Source organism: Protopterus annectens, chromosome 3.part1 (assembly GCF_019279795.1).
Source record: "Protopterus annectens isolate FY-2018-M chromosome 3.part1, PAN1.0, whole genome shotgun sequence".
In the NCBI taxonomy this organism is placed as follows: Eukaryota; Metazoa; Chordata; order Ceratodontiformes; family Protopteridae; genus Protopterus; species Protopterus annectens.
Genome location: NC_056732.1, coordinates 131,185,821 through 131,207,106, shown reverse-complemented (window position 1 = coordinate 131,207,106; position 21,286 = coordinate 131,185,821). Strand labels below are relative to the sequence as shown.

Below are 21,286 nucleotides of genomic sequence, written 5' to 3'. Positions count from 1 at the left end.
GGGTCAGAGTTGCTCCGGCATCATTTCCAACACCCCTATCCTTTTCATACAATATGTATGGACTTCATCGAATGGACCCGGCACAACTAAAGAAGTTTGTGTTAGTGATAGTGGATGCATTTACTAAGTGGGTTGAGGCCTTTCCGGTGACACATCCGGATGCTCAAACAGTGGCTAAAATTGTGGTCAATCACATCGTCCCACACTTTGGACTTCCTACACGCATCTACTCTGACAACGCACGCATTTTGTCAATCAGATCATTCAGAAACTGTCTACAGTTTTCCAAATTGAATTGAAACACCATTGTGCCTACCACCCACAGTCAGCAGGGTTGGTGGAACGCCATAACGGCATTCTAAACGGCAAGTTGAGAAAACTCATGGCGAGACACATCAGTCTTGGATTACCTGTCTACCTCTAGCCCTCCTTTCCATGCGGACAACTCCCAACTCAAAGGAGTCACCCCATTTGAGTTGTTGTATGGGAGACCTTATTACGCCCGCAGTGGCAAAACTTGTTGCCTGCGGAACGTGAGGGGTGAGGAGATAGCTGAGTACATGAGAAAATGCTGACCAATACTAACAGCTGTTTAACGAATGATTATTTTTCAGGTTCAAGAGACAGAAGTCGCAGCAGTAACCATGAAGGACAATAATGAGAATAAGAAAAATGGTTCTATTGCAATGTTTTATTGTTTATAACTATTGTGATTGTAATATTTCTGTTTTGGCCATTTCTGTTTTTTAATGAAGCTAGCCATTCAAAAAGAGACAAACACACCAGCTGGCATCCAAACTTTAATACATATCAAGCGATTAAATATGCATATGCATCCTCAATGAATGTCTCAAATTGTTGGGTATGTACTGCAATACCTACTGTACACAGTGGCTTAATGTTAGGGACAGCCCCTCTGGGAATAAATGATACTTGGAATAGTTTGTTGTTTGAAACCACAGAAGTACCACTGAGAGACAAGGTGGCGCTGCCTCTTCTGGGGCGCCAAAACAGAACAGTGTGTTTTCAAAAGATTGGGAAAGTTAAGGTGGGGCTGAGCCAATGTAATTTGACAATAGTTCATAATTGTACCCTAGAAGGGCAGTGTGAGACCAAGTTTGGAGCTATAAAAAAAGACATCAATGTAAATGATATTAGTTTTGTTGAAAAAATGCTGTATGTATATGGCCTGTTATTTAAGGGGCTAAAGCCAAATGGGAGTTATGAATTTGCAACCAATATTACCATCAAAACAAATGATTGTTATTTTATTTGTGGTAGGAAAGCATATAAATGGTTACCATATGGCTGGTCAGGAAGTTGTTTTTTGGGATATCTGATACCAGCTATCAGATACACAAATGCATTGCCTCAAGATAAAATACGAAATGCACGTTCTCTTAATAAACCTATTAATCCCGTTGGTAACATTGATGCGTCATGGATTTATCACCATGACTTGGCACACGTCAGCAGCAAAGGACTCTCACATATGGACCTAGGCGATGATGTAATTGCTTGGGCTGGTATTTTGCCAGCATATGGGACAGTAAAATCCATCTGGGAACTGAGAAAACTGTCAAAACTGTTAGAGACTCTGAGTAATGCGACATTTTCAGCGCTAGAATTGGTGACGGACGAATTAACGGCGATGAGAACAGTAGTGTTGCAGAACCGTATGGCGCTCGATTTCACCCTAGCGGCGAAAGGAGGTACGAGCACGTGATTCAGAGCCATCTTGAAATAATTCAACAAGTTTCTGAACTGACTAAACCTGGTCCAAACCCCTTGACTGACTTTTTCCAAAATCTGTTTGGAAACTGGGGTTCTGTGTTGATGAACATTTTAATTGCTGTATGTGTTGGTGCAATCATATTTTTGCTGCTTGGCTGCTGTTGCATACCATGTATCAAAATGATAATATCGAAGGTTATCTCTGCCAATGCTACAAAAGCATATTTCTCTGATTATGAGAAGGTATACAACGTATCTGGGATTGTGTAAAATAAACAGTATACAAAATGTTGTAAGGGGGGAATTGTGGAAAAATACTGAAGTCAACATATTTTGTATTCTGTATTTAAAGGGTTAAGCAGAAAAATGTTCACTGCGTGCAAACTGAAATGTTCTGGAAAATGTTGATCACTGAGGAATGCAGGAGTTAATCTTAAACTGCTGATAAAGTTAATGGTGCAAGAATAACTGTGGTACTGGCTGGTAAAAACAAGTAATCAAACTATCAATTTTAATGAAAGTCCTCTGTGCTACGTGTATGTACGTGCAGGAGGGTCTATATAAGGAGAACTTAAAGTACAAGTAGCCAGACTGCTGGCATATTACTATCATGTAGCAGATCTCCATGCATGTAAAATAAAGCTGTTTTACTTGCTTACAAGAACTTGGTGTGATTCTTCCAGAATATGTTAGAAGAGTAAAATCTTTCGACACTTCCAAATCAAATTTCTTATTCTTGTGCTGTTCAATGGTACTTCTATGTGATCTGGATAACGTATCAGCAAGATACAGAAGTTTGCCTTTCTTGTAGACAAGATTGAAATTATACTTTTGCAATCACAACATCATGCATTGCAATCTGGCTGGAGCTGTATGCATAGACTTCCTCAAAATACTGACTACAGGTTGGTGGTCTGTTTCATACTGGATAGGTTTACCATAAACATAATCATGAAACTTGGAACATACAAACACACAATTGCCAAAAGTTCTTTCTCTATATGAGCATACTGCATTTCAGTTTGGGTTAAAGTTCTGGACGCATAGGAACAGGTTGGCCCTCTTGTAGAATATCTGCATCTAGACCAAATTTCAAAGCATCACATGAAAGAGTAACTGGCTTGTGGACATCATAGTATCTGAAAGTAGGTGGACTTGCAACTCTCTGTTTCAGGACATCGGATATTCTCTGGTGCTGTTCTGATGAAACCAGGATACATTTTTACTTGTTAGCTCTCTAAGTAGTGCTAATATTTGAATCAAGCCTGGAATCATGCCAAAAACATTGCAGGGCTTGAACATTGTCTGGAGCTGGCATCTCAAGAATGGCTGTTCACTTAGAAGGGTCTGGTCGCAGGCCTGAACTGGTAAATAAATGACCGACATAAGTGACTTCTTGTAGCCTAAATTTGCATTCCTGGGGATTCAGCTTAAGAGTCACTTCCCGAGCTCTTTCCATAACAATTTTGAGGTTTCTGTCATGCTCAGCTTCACCATTGCCTCCTACTAGTATGTTGTCTGCTATAATAGCACAGGGATACCCAGAAAAAATTTGCTCCATTGCACGTTGAAAGACTTCACTTTCAGAATATGTCCCAAATGGCACTCTCAAAAATCAGTACCTGCTAAACAGACTACTGAAAGTAGTGAGCAATGAAGATTTCTTGTCAAGCAGCATTTGCCAAAATGAACTCTTTGCATCTAAGACAGAAAAAAATGGCATTTGGCATCAGAGCAGCAACTTCTTTGACTGTGTGCACTGGATATTGTGGTTCTTTGAGATCTTTGTTCAAATCTCGTGGGTCAATACATATTCTGATGTCACCTGAGCTTTTCTTATGAGGTACCACCATGGAAGATACCCACTCAGTCGGTTCACTAACTGGACAAATCACACCTTGTTGCACCATTTTATCTAACTCAGCTTTGACTCTGTTCTGCATGGCTATTGGAACTTTTCTGGCTGGCCTGACATCTGGGCTAACATTTGGTTCTAACTTCATGGAATACACAACTGGAAGCTTGCCCAATTTGTCTTAGAAGAAATCAGCATAGGCAGAAAAAAATATGCTGGGCAAAGTTAGAATAGTGGTCTTTTAACCTAGCATGGTGAACTTCCTTGTTAAATGAAACCAGTCCCATTTTCAAACTATCTCTGAGCCCTAATAATGACTGAACATGCCTCTTGACCACATAAAATAATAAATAGTAGTGTCTACCAGCAGAGTAACATGAAAGCATTACTGAGCCTTCAGTCTGAATTTTGTCACCACCATATGCAACAAGATTTGCACTCTTTGCCAAATCAAACCTTTTACCAGCACATACTCTAGCAAATGTTTCAGTTTGTCATTTATTCCAACAGTACAAAATACTTCATTCTTGCCCCATAAATGAAAAGCATTGACCATTTCACAAAGCACTGACACAACATCAGCATAAAAATAATGAGATTCTGGGTCATGACTTTATAATTGATCAGCTCTTTTTCTTGAAATATTCCCTTTTAATGAAAGAATATGTGGCTTTTGATTTACAAAATCTTTTGAAATGTTTCCATCTGTTACATTTATGGCATTACTGACCAAAAGCTAAACATGTTTCTCTTTTAGATTCATGACTATTACCACAATTACGACAACTGACAAAGAAATTTGGTTGGGGTCCCTGCTTTGAGTTTGCTGACTCACTCTTACACTTCACTGAGGCTGTGTGAACTCTGGAACTTGCTAGAAAACTCTGGGGTTTACCAGTAAGTAGTGCAGGGGCTGCAGTAACTGCCATGTGTTTGGGCCTGTTTCTTTTAACCATGTGCTGCATGCTATCAACATGAGGCTTAGAAGTTACTAGAAACATACTTTTCTCATTTGTAAGCATATTGGTGTGTTTTTCTGTAAGCTCATATAGCTGACAAATCTCAATGGCCTTATTTAAAGTTAAAGCAATGTCAGGAAACTAAATCTTTCTCACAGCATCATCTTTATGACCACACACAAGTCTTTCCTTTATCAACTCATCCCTTAAATCACCAAATCTGCATGTTTTAGCTTTATTTCTCAAGTCAGTTCTATATTCTGCAAGTTTCACCAGGCTTTTGATCCCTTGTGTAAAATAAGTGCCCCTCCATTGTAATGTTGGTCTGGGGGTTACGCATTTCTCTAAATGTATGTTTTAAGCACTCAAGATCTTCCCTTGACTCAGCCAGTACAACAATATGATGTTTTTCCATCTCTCCTGCAAAGATAGTTGGTGGATACACACATTAACATGCCCTTTCTATAGCTTCTGGCACAGCTAAATTAAGTAGTATAAATGCCTTTGTATGGTCATCTTTATCAGAAAATGCAGCCTGTATGCAAATATCATATTCTTGCTCAAACACTCTCCAGTTCTCTGCAATATTATTATCAAACACAAGTGGCCCTGGTTTTCAAAATCCATCTGCCATGCCCACATGGTATAGTAAAACACATTGCAATCCTGGCCCATTTGTAATTATATATGAACAAACTGCTTTGCAAGCTTATATTAACATCCAAATGTACAATAAACTCTTCAAATGCTTTACTTTGTGAAATATGCTCTAAAATTGTATGTATTTTGTGAAATAACTGTACTGTAACACTACACAAACATGCAAACATATCATACACTTCTGATAACTCAAGACAGACTCAGCAAATATGAAAAAGTACAAGCTTAGTGAAAAATGTGGTTGTTTCTCTGATTTTATTCATTTTATGCAATTCGGACTCTATTTCAAACATTTTCCATAGTAATTTGAATATGTCTATCAATATTGGAAATTTTGACTTACTTTAATATTGTTTAGAGATTTCTGTATGCCATGTTTCACATTCTGCAAATAAAAAATAGTTTGAGGAAGTTTTAACATGAGAAATTTGTATCTGACCGGTTTGCAAATTATACACATAGCAAAGGATGACCCACTTCTCTACATTGCTCCAATTGTAGCCGAATGCCTCCCAAAGCCAAAGTTGAGAAACTGGAGTTCTTTCCAGCCATTAGATATGCCGCCTCTGACACCATGTCTTTTTAGACATGCCACTTCTGACACCATGCTGCTCATCCCCTGATAAATAGAAGACAAGCAGGTAGGTTAGTTCGTTTAAGATGCTTTATTACATGAAAACACATCAGGATGGATAGCAGCATCAGTAACTATAAACAAACTGATTAACAGATTGAGCTTACACACATACATGCTTACACACAAAATGGCACTCTGACTTTGCACATGCTCAGTAATTACTACATTTGTACATGCCCACAGGATGTTTCTTAAAGAGATATACACACTGATCTAACATCAGTCTGCCATTTCTTTTGTTCTTGCCCCTTTTTACCTTTCATCTAGGGCCCAGACTTTGTTTGGTGGCTGCTATCATAATCAATAATGAGGTAGTGAAAAAAACCTTAACCACTTAGTCATTGGACTTTTCTGTTACATTCTTTTGAACATGGCAACAGTAGGGGTCCCAACCAATGGATCCTTATTAAGAGGTGCCTTAAGGAGCTGTACTTCGATATACTCCTGCAAGGGGTGGATCCTCAGCAAAATATTCCTCCCTGACCCCATAGCTGCTGCCCTGATTTTATATAAACTAGCACCATAACCTTGAATGATTATATGCTTTACCACATGACCAACAAACTGGATGAAGTTCAGTAATCACATTTCATATACCATTCCAGACTTCTTCACAGTTTTCTCACTTATCTGGTCAAGGAAAACAATCTGAAAAACTTAAGTCATCTGTGTCTGATAATTAATATCGATGAATGCTAGAGTGGCACCTCTGGTTAACAACAAGTAACCTGTAACCAATTTAGACCCCTTCTCCAGATCTATACACACTCCATCTGGATCTGCCACAGGATTTTTACAAATTAGTGTCACTCTTAGGCCATGTAAAAACTATCAGCATTTTTAGGGATGGGGGAAGGGTGTCCCATTTCTAGGAGGCTGCCGAAAAGACAACCACTAAAGCTCCTGGGACTGCAGAAACTTCTACAGGTTTAGAAGTATTGACACCCACAATATCAAAATACCTTTTATAGACATGTAATAGTTCTTTGTTTTCCTATTTGACACAGTCTTTGATTCTGCAATCAGTGTCTCTAAATGAAATTTAATTTGTGGGAGAAGCAGAGGACATGGTGACATAAGTGTCAATACCATACCCTAAGGGAAAGATATCTGGAAAGCACAGAACAGTTTTTTCTCTCCTTTTTCTCAACAGAGTCAGAATCCTTATGTGAGGAAGATTCTCTTTTTCTCTTAGCAGAGGGGCTTCAGACACTGAAGGCTGATCAGATATTGGCTATGGGTTCTGCAGTATATGAAGGGACATCTGAGACAAGGAGATTCTTTCTTTGGGGACAACACTGTTGTGGGTGGGAACTAAGGGCACAACAATTACCTGAGGCTCAGGAAATTGCAGGAGCTCAGTGTGCCTTGTATTTGCACTTTTAACTACTCTTGGCACTGACAGACATGCTGGAAGTCTGGACATGAAGACTGGAGTCCCACATATCCACATCCTATCCAGACATGTCCATCTTAAATAAACACACGGGCTATCTGTCTTCACCTTCAGAAAATATGAAATGACCTTCTACAACAGATGTCTGTCTTCGATTGAGCAGAGGCATTTGACTCAGTGGAAAGTGCCATGGCCCATGGCTATGGCAACCTGCAAAGAGGTTTCACAAGGGTCCACAGACAGCAGATGCATGAGGTAGGGGGTATGAAAGCACCTCACAGTAGCTGGTATTCTTGAGCCAACATGGCTGACTGATGCCATAGTTACGTCTGGAGTTCTTCACCAACTTCTCCTTAAGTCACTTCTATGTATGCTGCTTATGGAGGATGTCCAATGTTGGGAATAAAACTGAAAGCACTATTGTGTTATGGGTCAATGTCTTGATTGTCCTCATGTGTGAACAGTCTTGCAGTGAATACCAGCTACTGTTTTGGTTGTAAAGTACAGGTAAACACTACAGCTTTTAAGAATGTATTCAAAAACTGAGAAGAATATACAGTAGGTGGAGAAATGTTTATTTAGAATTTTCCTTCCACAAGAATTCCTGCCTTTCTTCCTAGCAGCAGGTACACCCTTAAGGCATAATAGGTCATCTGACCCTCACCTCCTTTAAAAATACAAATCGGGTATATCTAACTATAAAGTACAGTTTTGTACCTACCATAAATGTAGATGTCCGATAGGTATGCATCTGCAGTCCTAACATATGGGTTGTCCTGCCTCAGGCAGCCCTTCGGTCGGCCGGATTCCAAAGTCTGGGTCTGGCCTCGGCTGATGTCGCACTTCACCCGACATCATAGCTGCTGTTTATTGGGTATAAAGGCATCAGCCAACGCCATTTTCCTCAGTGTTTCTTGCCCCAGATGCCAGGTGCCCTCTAGTAAGGCTAAATTTGGATAAATGCATATAATTCCAAACAGTAGAGAGCAAACAATATAACAATATAAAATATATATATATATATATATATATATATATATATATACATATATACAAACAAATACACCATAATAGATTCCCCCAGCTAACTAAAAGAGGGGTAAATACCCTAGGAATACAACAGAGGGGAAGGAGGGTGGGTAATCCTGACTGCAGATGCATTCCTATCGGACATCTACATTTATGGTAGGTACAAAAAGTACAGTTTTGTACCTACCAAAAATGTAGATGTCCGATAGGAATGCATCTGCAGTCTTTACAAATGGGTTGTCCTGTCGTCAGGCAGCCCTTCGGTCGGCCGGATTCCAAAGTCTGGGTCTGGCTTCGGCTGGTGTCGCACTTCACCCGACATCATTGCGGCAGTTCTTCGGGTATAAAGGCATCAGCCGACGCCATTTTCCTCAGTGTTTCTTGCCCCAGATGCCAGGTGCCCTCTTGGATGGCTAAATTTGGATAAATGCCAAAGTTTCCAAATAGTAGAGAGCAAACACAAAATAAACATATATGTACATATATACAAACAAATACACCATAATAGATCCCCCCCAAGCTAGCTGAAGGTTGGCAAATACCCTAGGAGTACCTCAGAGGGGAAGGAGGGAGGGTAATCCTGACTGCAGATGCATTCCTATCGGACATCTACATTTATGGCAGGTACAAAACTGTACTATGTCCTTCAAGGATGCATCTGCAGTCTTTACAAATGGGTAGAATACCATAGCTAAACTAGGGAAGGAGGAAATGAGAATAGATTATGGTGTAGTCAGGATCCCTTGCAAAACAGCAGTGGCAAAACCAGCACAGGATTTAGAGTATAGAGGTAAGTTATAATGCTTGGCAAATGTATGCACGGAGGTCCAAGTAGCAGCCTCTATAATGTCCTTGGTAGCCACTCCTCGTAAGAAAGCTGTGGTAGTGGCTGTAGCCCTTGTGGAGTGAGGCCTGATGTTCTCTGGAGTTTTCTTTCCATGGTAGGAGTAACAAAATCTTATGCAATTTCCTATCCATTTGGAGATTGTCTGTTTAGAAATTGGTTTTCCTTCTTTTCCTGTTGCATATGCTACCAGAAGCTGGTCAGTTTTTCTATTGTTTTTTGTCCTGTCCAGGTAGTAGCGTAATTGTCTGTGTACATCCAAGGTATGTAAGAGCTTTTCTCCCCTGTTCTGTGGATTGGGGAAGAATGTAGGAAGGTGGATAGCCTGATTTAAAGAGACTCTGGATATCACCTTAGGCATAAATGTAGGATTTGTTCTCATGGACACTCTATCTTGATGGAAGATCAGGAAGGGTTGTACTGCCATTAATGCCTGTAGTTCAGAGACCCTTCTTGCTGAAGTTATTGCTAGCAGGAAAGCAGTCTTCCAGAATAAGTATTGCAATTCTGCTGTAGCTGCTGGTTCGAAAGGAGGTAGAGTCAGTTTTTCTAGCACAAAGTTCAAGTCCCATGCTGGCAATGGAGGTTTCCTGGGAGGTTTTACATTTTTAATTCCTCTCAGAAACTGTCTGAGCAGAGGATGCGAGAAGACAGGAGGATCCAAGTTGTATTCTGCTGAAATAGCTGATGCATGTATCTTGATGGAGGAATAGGACAGGCCTGTATGGAAGAGCTCCGCCAAGTACTCCAGGATGTTGGCTATGTTCACCAGTGTCACATCTTGCCCCTTTGCAGTACTCCAGATGAGATATCTTTTCCATTTTGCTGCATAATTCTTTCTTGTTGAAGGTCTGAGCCTCAGGATTATGTCTTTAACCCTTTGGGATAAATTTGGGTTAATTGCTGTTATGTAATGTTCCAGGCAGTTAGCTGCAGAGTTTTTAGGTTTGGATGCAGAATGTTGTAGTTGTTCTGTGTCAGCAGTAATGGGATCAGGGGCAGTGTCCATATTTGCTCCCGGGACATGCTCCTCAGTAGTGGATACCAATGTTGTCTTGGCCAGTCTGGGGCTATCAGAATGATCCTCGGACGTTCCTCTTTGATCTTGAGAAGCACCTTGTGCATCAAAGGAAGTGGTGGGAATGCGTATGCTGTTAGGCTTTTCCAACTGAAGGATAGGGAGTCCACCTTCCAAGCAAGTGGGTGGTAAGTCCTTGTGCAGAATTTCTTCAACTGGTGATTGAATGGGGATGCAAACAAGTCTATTTGTGGTAATCCCCATTCTCTTGTGATGGTTTTGAAAATGTCCGGATGCAGCATCCATTCGTGGGCATCTGTTGTAGTTCTGCTTAATATGTCTGCTAGAATGTTTTCCTTCCCTGGTACATAAATTGCCTGTAACTGAATGTTGTAGCTCAGAGCCACATCCCATAGGTCCAGTGCCAGCCGGCATAGAGGGTATGAGTGTGTGCCTCCCTGTTTGTTGATGTACCACATAACTGTGGTGTTGTCTGTCCTTATCATCAACTGGCCTTCTTGGAGAAGAGGTCTGAATGCCTGGATTGCCAATTTTACTGCCATCATTTATTTTAGATTTATGTGCAGATGCAGCTGGTCTTGAGTCCATAGGCCTTGAATGCACTTGCCCATCATGTGTGCCCCCCATCCGAGGTCTGAGGCATCTGTCGTGATGGTTTGTCTTGGTTGACTTTTGCAAAAGGGCAGTCCTGTGTTCGATTGACAGGCCTGAGCCCACCATAAGAACTCTTGCTTCAGGCATGGGATCATTGGAAATTTGGTTTCTAGGCTGTGCTTGGGCTGAGACCACAAATTCTTTAGGTACCACTGTAGCTTTCTCATATGAAGCCTGGCATGAGGGACCAGTATTATGCAGGATGCCATGAAGCCTAGAGCTTGTAGCACTTTTCTTGCAGTTAGATGGCTCTGCTTTGTTAATGCCAAGAAGTAGAGAGGAAGTTGCTCTTTCTTTTCTGCAGTTAGAAATGCCATTTGTTTTGATGTGTCCAGTTCTGCACCCAAAAAGGTTATTCTTTGGGATGGAATCAGCCTTGACTTTTTTGTATTGACTGTATATCCCAGGGCTTGTAGCAGGTAGATGACTCTTTGTAAGTCTTCTATTAGTTTGTTTTTGTTGTCCGCTTGTATCAGGCAGTCGTCCAGGTAGGGATAGATTTGAATTCCCTGAAGTCTGCAATGAGCGATTACTGATGCCAGGCATTTCGTGAACACTCTGGGCGCAGTAGATAAGCCAAAGGGAAATGCTGAGAATTGATAATGCTCTGATCCTGCAAGAAATCTGAGGTATCTTCTGCAAATTGGTCTTATGGGGACGTGCAGGTATGCCTCCTTGAGATCTAGAGTTACCAGCCAAGACTCCTTGCCCAGCATGGGAAGAAGCTGCTGTAGGGTCAGCATTTTGAATTTTGGAACAATGAGGAATGTGTTTAAAGCGGACAAGTCTAGAATAGGCCTCCATTTGTTTTCTTTTCTTGGAACCAGGAAGAGCCTGGAGTAAAATCCCTTCCCTTGCTCCATAAATGGTACCTTTTCCACAGCTCGCATTCTTAATAATTGAGATATTTGTTTTAGAGCTTCTGCCCTTTGAGAAGGTGGTAGGTTTGGCATTCCTCTTTTTCCTGGTAGTGTATGGAAATGGAACCTGTAACCTTTTTCTATAGTCTGCAAAATCCATTTTTCTCTTGTAATGCAGTGCCAGTTTCTTGAAAATAATGTTAGCTTTCCGCCTAAGGGTGCTTCTAGTTGTTCCCTGGTAGGCGGTGCCACCAAGTCACTGTGATTGAGTTGTTGTAGTGGTGGTGGCTGTATCCGTGCCTCGTTGGTTGTTACCCTGCCACTGGCGACCCCTGTAGGCACCCCTGGATTGGTTTCTGCCTCTAGAGCGCCTATCCCTGCCTCTTTGTGCCTTAGAGGAGTCCGGAAAGGACCAATTCTTGGAGGGCCAATTCCTGCTAAACCTTGGAGGTTGAACTTGTAAGAAATCTTTTACTGTTTACACAGATTTTGCTTTCTCTTCCATCTTTTTTAGTACCTGTTGTGCGGGGGCACCAAATAAATTTACCTTGTCCATAGGTGCATCCAAAAGCTTAGATTTGACATGGGCTGGTAATGCCTGTTCTTTCAACCATGCATGCCTCCTGATAACTGTGCCAGTCATGGCTGATCTAAAGGAAGCCTCCAGTGCATCATAGGCACATTTTAAAGAATGGTTACTAACCTGCTGTATGTTATGTAACATTTATTGAACATACTTTTTATCTAAAGATTCTTCAGAGGACAGCTTTTTAGTCAACTGGTCAAGCATAAACTCTTGATATTGAATCATATGAAATTGGCAGTTCAAAGCTCTAGCTGACAAAGTAGCAGAGGTGTAAACTTTTTTACCCCATCTCTCTAAGGACCTGGATTCCCTTTCAGAGGGGGTTTTTAGAAGAAGAAGCTGCTACAGCTTTAGGGCCCTGGGAGATAGTCTCTGGATCTGCAAAAGGGGCCTTATATAAGTGGTGATGAGTGTCCGGGACCCTGTAGTACCTGTCGGGCTTAGCAGGAGCCGGAGGTAAAGTATCAGGAGCAGTGCAAGCATCATTAAATGCATCATCAACAACAGATAGAACTGGAGGTATAGCTAAAGGCCTATGCTGTGGCAAGTGTAGAGAGGTCCTAAGCCTTTTTCTAGAGTCTGAGAAATCTTGGCCCTGCCACTGAAATTGTTCCCTCATAGCATGCAAGGTTTCCCCAAAGGAAAATTCCTCAGGAGGAGAGGCTGAAGGGATAGACTCCTCAGCATCAGAGTCTTCGTAAGGAGAATAAGAAGCCTCAGGAGGGTCTGTATGTTCAGAGTCATCAGAAGAATCATCTGTGGCTACTGGATCAGGGGGCTCTGCTCTAGGCCTCTTTTCTGGAGGAGGGAGAGAGATCCTGTCTGGATGAGGCTGGGCTCCACGAATTAAAGAGATGAGATCCTCTGCCAAAGAAAGCATATGGGAGCTGGTGCTGGGCCTGTGAGAGGGGGGCTTGGCAGGCACAGGTTTTGATGCTTTGGCTGCTTTAGCCCTGGCAAAGGCCTTAATAGACATAGCTGGAGGAGGCCTAGCAGCTCCACGTGCAGGGGTAGAAATATCTAGGGGAATGGTGTCTGATAAATCCTGTGAAATCGCAACAGAAGGTTGGATTTCAGAAGCCGTTTCTACCAGGATAGAAGAGGCCTCGGTAGAAGTCAAGTTATCGGCTGAAGAAAGAACCGCTTGCTCGGTTTCGGCCGAAACCGAGACACTCGTGGTTTGCTTAACCGTGGTTTCGGCCGAAACCGCGGACCGCGAGTGTCGGTCCTTTTCTTTGCGTTTTTTGGTTATTTGCGTAGTTGGAGGATCCGACGGCATAATGTAGGCAAAATCGGAGCCAAAAATCTGTTCAGCAAAGTCCGAGCAACGTCTAAGCGTCCGTCGGTTAAAAGAAGCACAGGCTAGACAAGCTGCTACGTCGTGGTCTGGGCCTAAACAATGTATGCAATAGGAGTGGAAATCTTTATGAGGTATTTGTTTCCCACACGATAAACAGTTATTAACTTTCTCTGACATCGGCTGAGGCAAGAAAGAGTCCCCAACGGGGTACTTAGCTTTATAGAAGTCTTCGAAGTAGTATTCGGTAGTAGTAATCTCTGGATCTGACCGACCGGCACTTGCGAACAGCTTCTGCTTCGGGCGCCACGCGGCAAGAAAGACTGAGGAAAATGGCGTCGGCTAATGCCTTTATACCCGAAGAACTGCCGCAATGACGTCGGGTGAAGTGCGACACCAGCCGAAGCCAGACCCAGACTTTGGAATCCGGCCGACCGAAGGGCTGCCTGACGACAGGACAACCCATTTGTAAAGACTGCAGATGCATCCTTGAAGGACATCTGTACTATGTCCTTCAAGGATGCATCTGCAGTCCTAACATATGGGTAGAATACCATAGCCAAACTGGGGGAGGAGGCACTAAGATAAAGATGGTGTAGTTAAGATCCCTTGCAAAACAGCAGTTGCAAAACCTGCTCGGGATCTAGAGTATAAGGGAAGATTGTAATGCTTGGCAAATGTATGCACGGAGCTCCAAGTAGCAGCTTCTAAAATGTCTTTGGTAGCCACTCCTCGTAGGAAAGCTGTAGTGGTGGCTGTAGCTCTTGTGGAATGAGGTCTGATATTATCAGGAGTTGTCTTTCCATGAAAAGAGTAGCAAAAACAAATGCAATTTCCTATCCATTTTGAGATTGTCTGTTTTGAAATTGCTTTTCCTTGCATTCCTGTTGCATATGCTACCAGAAGCTGGTCAGTTTTTCTGCTGGTCTTAGTTCTGTCCAGATAGTAGCGTAATTGTCTGTGCACATCCAAGGTATGTAGCAGTCTTTCCCCCCTGTTCTGTGGGTTGGGGAAGAATGTAGGTAAATGAATCGCTTGGTTCAATGATACTCTGGAGACCACTTTTGGCATAAAGGTAGGGTTAGTTCTCAGAGAGACTCTGTCCTGATGGAAGATAAGGAAGGGTTGCACTGCCATTAATGCCTGTAACTCAGATACCCTTCTTGCTGAAGTAATTGCTAGCAGGAAAGCAGTTTTCCAAGACAAGAATTGTAATTCTGCTGTTGCTGCTGGTTCAAAAGGGGGAAGTGTTAACTTTTCCAGCACAAAGTTGAGATCCCATGTAGGTAAAGGTGGTTTCCTTGGAGGCTTTACATTTTTGATTCCTCTCAGGAACTGCCTGAGTAGAGGATGAGAGAAGACAGGAGGATCCATGTTGTATTCTGCTGAAATTGCTGATGCATGAATCTTAATGGAGGAGTAAGACAGGCCATTGTGGAACAGCTCTGCTAAATATTCCAGGATGTGTGCTATGTTTGCCATTGAGACATTTTCTCCCTTTGCTGCACTCCAAATGAGGTATCTTTTCCACTTAGCTGAATAAGTCTTCCTTGTGGAGGGTCTGCGTGCCTCCAGGATAATGTCCTTAACCCTCTGAGATAAACCTGGGTTATTTTGTTTTATGCAATATTCCAAGCAGCTAGCTGCAGTGTTTTCAAGTTTGGATGTAGGATCCTGTAGTTGTCCTGTGTTAGTAGTAAGGGACATAGAGGTAGATGCCATGCGTGTGTCCGAGACATGCTTCTCAGTAGGGGGTACCAATGTTGCCTCGGCCAGTCTGGAGCTATCAGAATTAACCTTGGCTGATCCTCTCTGATCTTCAGTAGAACTTTGTACATCAAGGGAAGAGGTGGAAATGCATATGCTGTCAAGTTTTTCCAGCTGAAGGACAGGGAGTCCACCCTCCAAGCAAGTGGGTGGTATGCTCTTGTGCAGAATTTCTTCAACTGGTGATTGTGTGGGGAGGCAAACAGGTCTATCTGTGGAAGTCCCCATTTCTTTGTTATGTCTTTGAAGATATCTGGATGCAGCATCCATTCGTGAGCATCCGTGGTAGTTCTGCTTAAGGTGTCCGCTAGAGAATTTTCTTTTCCTGGTACAAATCTGGCCTGAAGTTGAATGTTGAGGTTCAGTGCCACATTCCACAGGTCCATTGCCATCCGACATAGAGGATATGAATGTGTACCTCCCTGTTTGTTGATGTACCACATGACTGTGGTATTGTCCGTCCTTATCAGCAGATGACCCTGTTGAAGGAGTGGTCTGAATGCCTGGATCGCATGTTTCACTGCCAGCATCTCCTTTAGATTTATGTGTAGATTCAGCTGGTCTTGGGTCCATAGGCCTTGTATACACTTGTCCACCATGTGTGCCCCCCTTCCTAGGTCTGAGGCGTCCGTGGTGATGGTCTGGCTTGGATGTGGTTTGTGGAAAGGCAAGCCTCTGTTCAACTGACAGGCCTGAGCCCACCACAGGAATTCTTGCTTCAGGCATGGAATTATTGGAATCTGGGCTTCTAGACTGTGCTTGTGTTGAGACCATACATTCCTTAGATACCATTGTAGCTTTCTCATATGCAGCCTGGCATGTGGAACCAATATTATGCAGGATGCCATGTAGCCCAGGGCTTGCAGGACTTTCCTTGCAGTAAGCTGAGTTTGTGTTGTTAATGTCATGAAGTAGACTGGTAGTTGCTTCTGTTTTTCTTCTGTGAGAAAAGCCATCTGAGTTGATGTGTCTAATTCTGCACCCAAGAATGTTATCCTTTGGGATGGTACTAGTCTTGACTTTTGCATGTTGACTGTGTATCCCAAGGCTTGCAACAGTTGTATGACATTTTCCAAATCTTTTGTTAACTTTGCCTTGTTGTCCGCTTGTATTAGGCAGTCGTCCAGGTATGGGTAAATATGAATTCCCTGAAGTCTGCAATGAGCAATTACTGATGCCAGGCATTTCGTGAATACTCTGGGGGCAGTAGATAAGCCAAATGGCAATGCTGAGAATTGATAATGCTCTGATCCTGCAAGAAATCTGAGGTGTCTTCTGCAATCTGGTCGTATAGGGACGTGCAGGTATGCCTCCTTGAGATCTAGAGTCACCAGCCAAAACTCCTTGCCCAGCATGGGAAGAAGTTGCTGGAGGGTCAGCATTTTGAATTTTGGAACAATGAGGTATGTGTTCAGTGCGGACAAATCTAGAATAGGTCTCCATTGATTTTCTTTTCTTGGTACAAGGAAAAGCCTGGAATAAAATCCTTGGCCTTGTTCCATAGGTGGCACCTCTTCTATAGCTCTCATCCTTAGTAAGTTGTTGATTTGTCTTAGAGCGTCTGTTTTTTGGCTTGGTGGTAGGTTTGGCATTCCTCTCTTTTTTGGTAGAGTATGGAAGTGAAACCTGTAGCCCTTGTCTATTGTTTGTAAAGTCCATTTGTCTCCTGTAATGTAATGCCAGTTGTCGGAGAATAAGGCTAGTTTTCCACCCAAGGGTGCTTCCAGTTGTTCCCTGGTAGGCGGAACTAGAGCTAAGTCATTGTGTCTGCCCTGTGGAAGTGGTTGTAGTTGATTCTGTGGCAGTACTTCTCTGGTTGGTAGGTTGCCACTGACGTCCCCTGTAGGCACCCCTAGATTGACCTCTGCCTCTTGGGCATCTATTTCTGCCTCTCTGCGCTCTGGATTTGTCTGGAAAAGACCAATTCTTCGAAGGCCAATTTCTGCTAAACCTCGGAGGTTGGACCTGTAAGAAATCCTTGACTGTTTGGACAGATTTTGCTTTTTCTTCCACCTTTTTTAGAACCTCCTGTGCAGGGGAGCCAAACAAACTTTGTTTCTCCATGGGAGCATCTAGGAGTTTTGACTTAACATGGTCTGGTAAGGATTGTTCTTTTAACCAGGCATGCCTTCGAATCACTGTTCCAGTCACAGCTGATCTAAAGGAAGCCTCCAATGCATCATAGCCACATTTTAAGAAATGGTTACTGACCTGCTGAGAGTTATGTACCAAATCCTGAAGGGACTTGCGGTCTAAAGGTTCAGGAGAAGATAGTTTTTTATTTAGCTGGTCTAACAAAAATTCCTGGTACTGAATCATGTGAAATTGACAGTTCAAGGCCCTGGCCGAAAGAGTAGCAGAAGTATAAACCTTTTTACCCCATCTCTCTAATGCTCTAGATTCCCTTTCAGAGAGAAGAGGGTTTTTGGCAGAGGCAGCTGCCACACCTTTAGGGCCTTGTGAAATGGTTTCAGGGTCTGCAACAGGAGCCTTATACAAATGGTAGTGTGTGTCCGGGACCCTGTAATATCTGTCTGGCTTGGCAGGGGCCGGAGGAAGAGAATCAGGAGCAGTACAGGCATCATTATATGCATCATCAAGAACCGTAAGTACTGGCGGAATGGCTAAAGGCCTATGCTGTGGTAAGTGTAAAAAAGTACTTAGCCTTTTCCTTGAATCTGAAAAATCCTGGCCCTGCCATTGGAAGTGTTCCCTCATAGCATGCAAGGTTTCCCCAAAGGAAAATTCTTCAGGAGGAGAAGCAGAAGGAATGGAGTCTTCTGCATCAGAATCCTCATAAGGAGAATATGGGCCTTCGTGAGGGTCTGAAAGGTCTGAGTCATCTGAGGAATAATCTGTAGAGACAGGTTCCGGAGGTTCAGTCCTAGGCCTCTTGTCTGGAGGGGGCTGAGAGGCCCTGTCTGGGTGAGGTTGGGATCCTCTGATCAAAGAAATGAGATCCTCAGCCAGGCTGAGTATTTGGGAACTAGAGGTAGGCCTATGTGAAGGAGTTTTGGCAGGCAAGGCCTTAGAAGATTTAGCTGCCTTAGCCCTGGCAAAAGCCTTGATAGACATGGAAGCAGGGGGTCTAGCAGCCCCACGTGCAGGGGTAGTTATGTCTAAAGGAATAGTGTCTGATAAATCCTGGGTGCCTGCTTCTGTAGCAGTAAATTCAGTAGCAGATTCAGCTATGCTCTGTGAGGCCTCGGCTATCGGAAGCATGCTTTTGGCCGAAGGAAGAACCGAGGACTCGGTTTCAGCTGAAACCGAGACATTCGCGGTTGGCCTAACCGTGGTTTCAGCCGAAACAGCGGGCCGCGAATGTCGGTCCTTTTCCTTGCGCTTTTTAGCTAATTGAGTAGTCGGAGTCTCCTACGGCATTTTGTATGCAAAAGCGGGACCAAAAAACTCCTCTGCAAACTCCGACCGACGTCTGAGTGTCCATCGGTTGAAGGAAGCACAGGCTAGACAAGCTGATACGTCGTGGTCTGGGCCTAAGCAAAGTAGGCAGTAAGAGTGGAAATCCTTATGAGGTATTTGTTTCCCACAAGTTAAACAATTATTTACTTTGTCTGACATCGGGTGAGGCAAGAAAGAGTCCCCAACGGGGTACTTAGCTTTTTAGAAGTCTTCGGTAGTAGAAATCTCTGGATCTGACCGACCGGCACTTGCGAACAGCTTCTGCTTCGGGCACCGCGCGGCAAGAAAGACTGAGGAAAATGGCGTCGGCTGATGCCTTTATACCCAATAAACAGCAGCTATGACGTCGGGTGAAGTGCGACATCAGCCGAGGCCAGACCCAGACTTTGGAATCCGGCCGACCGAAGGGCTGCCTGAGGCAGGACAACCCATATGTTAGGACTGCAGATGCATCCTTGAAGGACATCAAGAAAACCACAGAAACAAGAAGAAAATTTCTCCATTTGGTACTATGGACACTCTACAATTGTTCTCACAGTATGAAATGTACCAAGAAAAATTCTGAAATGGAATGGGTGGATGCAAGCTTTATACAGTGAACATATTTGCATCTTAATGGACAGACATCTATCTGGATTGGAAAGGGAAGGGTGCTGAGTAATGGATGTTTGGCCTGACATCAGGACTTGTGCAACCAAAATTACAGTAAGCTAGTACTGCAACAGTGATCAACACAAATAGTAACTGTTGTTTCAGAAATGCACTTGCTATTTGCCAGCTAAATATGCTTGACAGTATATAGTTATGAAGTAGCACTAATTTTAGAATCAGTACGTGACAAGTTAAATCAACTTGGAGTCATTTTGCTTAAGAGCATTAGTAGCAGGTACTGCACCGAAAACATTTTCTTATTAAATTTTAATTTTTATCACTTTTACCATAACCAAGGGAAAGATTCATGAGAAATTTCAAATGTGGTCAGCAGACTACATAGCAGGAATAATGTTAGCATAAGTTTCTGCTGATTACCTCACTGCTAGATATACAAATAAATCTCTCAAAATGTCTGGTCAATAGTTACAGATAATTAAAAAAATATACTGAATACTCACAGTCGACAAATGGATTCAGGAATTTACTGTCATCTGCAAATAAAATGTAGAAAGTAATAAGCAAAAGTCCAGATGGGGACTGTCACTATGCAGAGTATTACAAATAAGTCTATTAGTTTTAAAATTTGACACTTAGTCTCTATCTCTTCCAACATGGGAGTAATATCTATTACAGTACCAAGCAGATACAAACCCCTTTACTGATTATTTCATTATATCAGGGTAACCATGGTAGCCAAGAGAAACAATTCAGTAGGCTACACATTTAAAGAAGAATGTATTAATGTGATTAAGAGTACAATAAAATAACCTTAAAAAGACACATGCAAACAGAAAATCAGATGTGCAATACAAAGAAATTAATCAAAATTTAAGTAACTGGGATGAAGTCTAAATGAAAGATAAAATAAATAAAATTATGAAACAACTATCATGAACAGCTCACTAACAACAGCATTCCACAGATTGAGGACTCAATTATGATCATGCTATAAACTCATGTCCTCTGCAATTATGTTCAGAAAAAGCATCCAGGAATTAAATTCATAGAAACCTATGTCCTTTTATTCTAAGAGGCATGCAGCCATAAAAGGTCAGAGGCAAAGTACATGTGGCCATCTTTTTAGCTAGGATGACCAACACCGGAGTGCGACCAGCTCCATGCTAATGAAGGAAGTTCTCAGATGTGATCAGTGATGACTCCTCCCAGCTTATGGACAACCCCAGGGATGGCAACCATGGAATACTCACAACAGGGCAACTGTGAGGAGACCATAAAACCACTTACAACCTATCATATTAGTAGAGGAATACACAGAAGTCTTTATCCTATAAGGCCTCTGCCATCATAGTGTACACCTTGGTATAGAGGCAAGCTGAAATGGCAGCATTTTATGAGTGTGCCAACTCAGGGCAAACTGAAAAACTCTCCTCTGTTCACGCAAGACAACAGAATTCCCATATCCAAAGTGGGTTGTGTAAGAAGAGAGGCTTAAAGTGAAACTTACTTGTTTTAGTTAGTTGTTTGATTTGTTTCTGGTATCTTTTCACTTTTAGCTAACTAGTGTGTTTTCACATTAAAAAAAATGGACTGCAATTCTAATGGCAGTAGAAAGGTAGCCTGGTCTTTCCTAGTTGGAACAGACAGGAAATTGTAAAGTGAGATTGTTTTGTTGGTCAGAGAGCTTTTCAGTTGGTGTAGTCACTTTTTTTGGAGTCCATAAATGTGGTGTGTTCTCTCTGCTGTTTGCTAATTTCCACAGAGCTTAAATGCTTGGCATCCTTGCCTGTGTTTTCAAAGTGTTGGCTTACATTTCGTGCCATCCAGACTAAGATAAGTACTTTAAATTGAAATAATGCCCATTCCAAGATATTTCTGAAGACTGTTGCTGCTGAATGTTCTAATTATTTTAATCCAGTTTTTGAATTTCATCAATG

The 21,286-nt window shown here is 42.4% G+C and overlaps 1 protein-coding gene across 4 annotated transcripts in view; it reads right to left on the bottom strand.

Annotated features, from left to right (window-relative positions):
• Nucleotides 1–21,286, bottom strand: part of TGFBR2 (transforming growth factor beta receptor 2) — a 470,063-nt gene that overhangs the window by 236,565 nt on the left and 212,212 nt on the right. For 2 of the 4 annotated variants that reach the window (XM_044066660.1, XM_044066661.1), the window contains one exon: nt 19,850–19,882. The exons of 1 other annotated variant lie outside the window; for it this stretch is intronic. In XM_044066660.1, the coding sequence (XP_043922595.1) occupies nt 19,850–19,882 (33 nt within the window). Of the gene's footprint in view, nt 1–5,551; nt 5,594–5,685; nt 5,767–19,849; nt 19,883–21,286 lie in introns of those variants that run through there. One more of the 4 variants, XM_044066663.1, reaches the window with a different exon arrangement.